At 44.9% G+C, this 3,388-nt stretch overlaps 1 protein-coding gene across 1 annotated transcript; it reads left to right on the plus strand.

Annotated features, from left to right (window-relative positions):
• Positions 1-630: 630 nt before the first annotated feature.
• On the plus strand, positions 631-2,780 carry LOC114701716 (C-X-C motif chemokine 5). The gene is made up of 4 exons (XM_028881874.2): positions 631-878; positions 967-1,102; positions 1,243-1,326; positions 1,635-2,780. The coding sequence occupies exons 1-4, from the start codon at positions 662-664 to the stop codon at positions 1,693-1,695; spliced, it is 498 nt and encodes a 165-aa protein (XP_028737707.2). The 5' UTR covers positions 631-661; the 3' UTR covers positions 1,696-2,780.
• The last annotated feature ends 608 nt before the right edge of the window (positions 2,781-3,388 follow it).

The following is a 3,388-nucleotide window of genomic DNA, read 5'->3' on the forward strand; positions in this document are numbered from 1 at the left end:
ATTTTTTTAACACACGTTTTAAATTTATTTTTATTTATGAGTATGTGTGTATGTCTGCTTGTCTGTGTGTGCACCAAATGTGTGCAGGTGCCCCACCGAGGCTTGGAGAGGATGTGAGAGCCCCTGGAACTGGAGCTAGAGGAGCTTGGGAGCCACCATGTGGTCCTGGATCCTTCACAAGAGCAGCCAGTGCTTTTAACTGCTGATAACACACACACACACACACACACACACACACACACACACACACACACACACACACACACACGCACCCCGCCCTCTGCCCAGGCCCAACAATAGTGTTTGTAGTAATAACGGTGAAAGACCTACAGAGGATTTTCTAAAGTCAAGCCTCATTCCTTTGGCTCCTGTCTTCCTACATGGAAAGGAAGGACATCCGCAGGGCTTAACTAACCCTGCCTGACAAAGGAGGGTCAGAGGTCCCCAAAGGGTGTCTGGCAGGAGCCGCAGCCTTCTTCTCTTGGGGCGGGACTACAACATTCTCCTCTGATTTGGCAAGGGGCCACTCCTCTAGCCATCCTCCTCCCTAATCCCATTGCCCAGGCCCTCTGAACCGCCCCCCCCGCCCCCCACCAACTCCCAAGTCCAGGGAATTTCCCCAGCAACAACAAGCTTAAGTTTCCTGCCTGGAGGAAGAGAGATGAGTGCAGATAAAAAGCGGGGTACAGCGGGTTGGAGAACGCAGTGCTCTAGAGCCACTTCCAGCATCTCTCTAACCCGTGCTCCCTGGTGCAGGATCTTGTCCACAATGAGCCTCCTGCCCCGCCGCTGTGCCCGCATCCCCCGCGGCTCCCGCTCGCTGTTCACGCTGCTGGCGTTTCTGTTGCTGCTCACGCTGTCGCAGCATCTAGCTGAAGGTGAGAGCGCAGGACCTGCAGGGCGCAGGGTCCCAGGAACTGGGAAAGGGCTCTGCCAGCACCTTCTATAACCGTGTCTCCTCCGCAGGGGGTCCCTCCGCCGTCTTGCCGGTAACAGAGCTGCGTTGCGTTTGCTTAACCATAACTCCAAAAATTAATCCCAAAATGATCGCTAATCTGGAGGTGATTGCTGCAGGTCCACAGTGTCCCAGGGTGGAAGTCATGTGAGTTCTGATACTGCTCTGGCGGGTACAGGTGACCTTGGGAGAGGGAAGTCCTGGACATCCTCCCGCCCCCGCCCCGATCTTCAGTCACCTTGGCTCACCTGTGCGTCCTTTTTTTCTTTTTCCTTCTCTCCCTATAGAGCCAAGCTGAAGAACCAGAAGGAGGTCTGTCTGGACCCAGAAGCTCCTTTGATGAAAAAAATCATTCAGAAAATACTGGACAGGTACTTGCGACCTTGGTCTTTGGGGTTTCTTAGTCTCTGCAGACTGGCAAGGTCTTAGTTCTCCCTGACGATTTGAGATTCCAGCACCATCTTCTAAACTGGGCTTAGAATAAAGGATTCACAAGGGAAAGTTGTTCTGGGGTGTTCCGGGGATATCTTTACTACAAATTCCACATATTTGAGCAATAGCCCAGAACTCATTGTTTTGTGTGTGTGTGTGTGTGTGTGTGTGTGTGTGTGTGTGTGTGTGTGTGGTGTTAAGCTAGAGTGAGGAATTTTAGTTACTGATGTAATTCTTTTCTCAACAGTGGAAATAAGAAAACTAAGAGGAACGCACTTGCACTGGAAAAATCGCCCGGTGTTCAATAGAAAAAATTCCGAGGACTCTGGCACCAATGAAGACAAGAAAGGCGGGCTGATTTCTCCCCTAGTAATTTTCTTTGTGAACTCCCTGCTCTGAAGAGGAAAGGGAAACGGCTATTCCTGGAGCTCTCTGCTCAGTTTATGAGTGTATTTAGCAAAGCATTTCTGATTCTTTTCTGCTGTCTGCTACACTATTGGAAACTGTGACATTTTAGTGTGTAAGTCAAGAATCTTAGGTTGCTAACCTTTCTAAATGTCTTGAAGATGACTATTGCATTTTGTCTCTAAAAATATATGCATGTGTGTGTATATATATATGTATGTATGTATAACTTGTAGTGTTCATGGGAAGGCTGTGGAATTAACTGATTAACGAAGTTCCATTAGAAGCTGTGGATGGGGACACCTTCATCCTCCCTGTCATGAAATGGGAACTGTTTTACTGTTGCTGCTTGTGTGTGTTGAGCTTTCTTACATCTGACTCTGGGGTGGTGTATAACTTTTATGGTATTAGCAAGCTGGTATATTATGCAGAAAACTATGTAGAATACATTTCCTTATTTAGAATTTCCAAATGTGTAAGTTCTAGAAGGATTAATGTATTCTCTTCTTACAATTCTAGACATTTGATGTCTTCTTAGTATGGCATAATGTCATGACTTATCATCAAACTGATTGTGTGCTATTTATTAACTAGTTTATTAGTATTATTATTGAGGTTCACTAAGTGCATGTTATAGGTAAGTGAAGAAGATAAGAAGCAAGTACATTCCTTACCCAGTTTTCATAAAAACACATTTAAAAGTTATTTCTAGTAAGAGAAACTTTAGCAAATAGCTATACTCTAAGGAGTTTTGAAAACTTACTTATCGTGTTTAAATATGAATGCATCGCTTTGCCTCCTCCAAACATATGGTGCATTACTGGGGTATTTAGATGTCTATAGTGTGTCTTTCTGAGAATTTGACTGCTTCATTATGAGGAAATTAATGTATGCATCATATCCATTATTTTAAGGTTGTGCTTTTTAAAATGTCCCATTTGTTAATATCACTTTTTTGGAGAAAAAAATAAAGTATGTTTAACTTTCATTCAGGTTGTTTCTGATTTCTTGTGATGGTGAATCTCATTTTCCTGAATCCTACATTGTTTACATGGTTAACTCTGCAGTTCCTTGGCCTGCAGAAAGGCCCCATTTTCTTAATTCCTTGCACTATTTCAACCTTTCTCTAAGTTTATGCCACTTTTGGCTAGTCCTTCAGTACATCAGTAGCTTCTGGGGACCTAAGAAAACATAAGCATGATAAGACTTCCCCATCTCTGCTCTAGTTCAGCCCTCAAGAGGGTTCCAGAGGCCCATGCATTAAAGGCTGAGTTCCCGGCTTTGTGCTGTTGGGAGACAGGGGAACCTCCAGGAGATGGGACCCCGATGGGAGATTTAGATCATAATGGACATGCCTTTGAAGGGGATATGAGGACCCCAACCCTTATCTTCCTCTTTATCCCCCCATGGGTGAAAAGCTCTGTCTCCTTCACCATGCTCTCCCGCCAGATATAGTGTCCTGCCAGAGATAAAGTATCAAGACCAATTAGTCAAGACCAAAACCTCAAACTTTCAAAACTGAGCCAGAATAGACTTCCCCCTTTCTACCCATTAAAGTTCACTGTAGATGATATCTGTTCCAGTAATGCAGAGCTG

This window comes from Peromyscus leucopus, chromosome 10, assembly GCF_004664715.2.
Source record: "Peromyscus leucopus breed LL Stock chromosome 10, UCI_PerLeu_2.1, whole genome shotgun sequence".
NCBI classification, from domain to species: Eukaryota; Metazoa; Chordata; class Mammalia; order Rodentia; family Cricetidae; genus Peromyscus; species Peromyscus leucopus.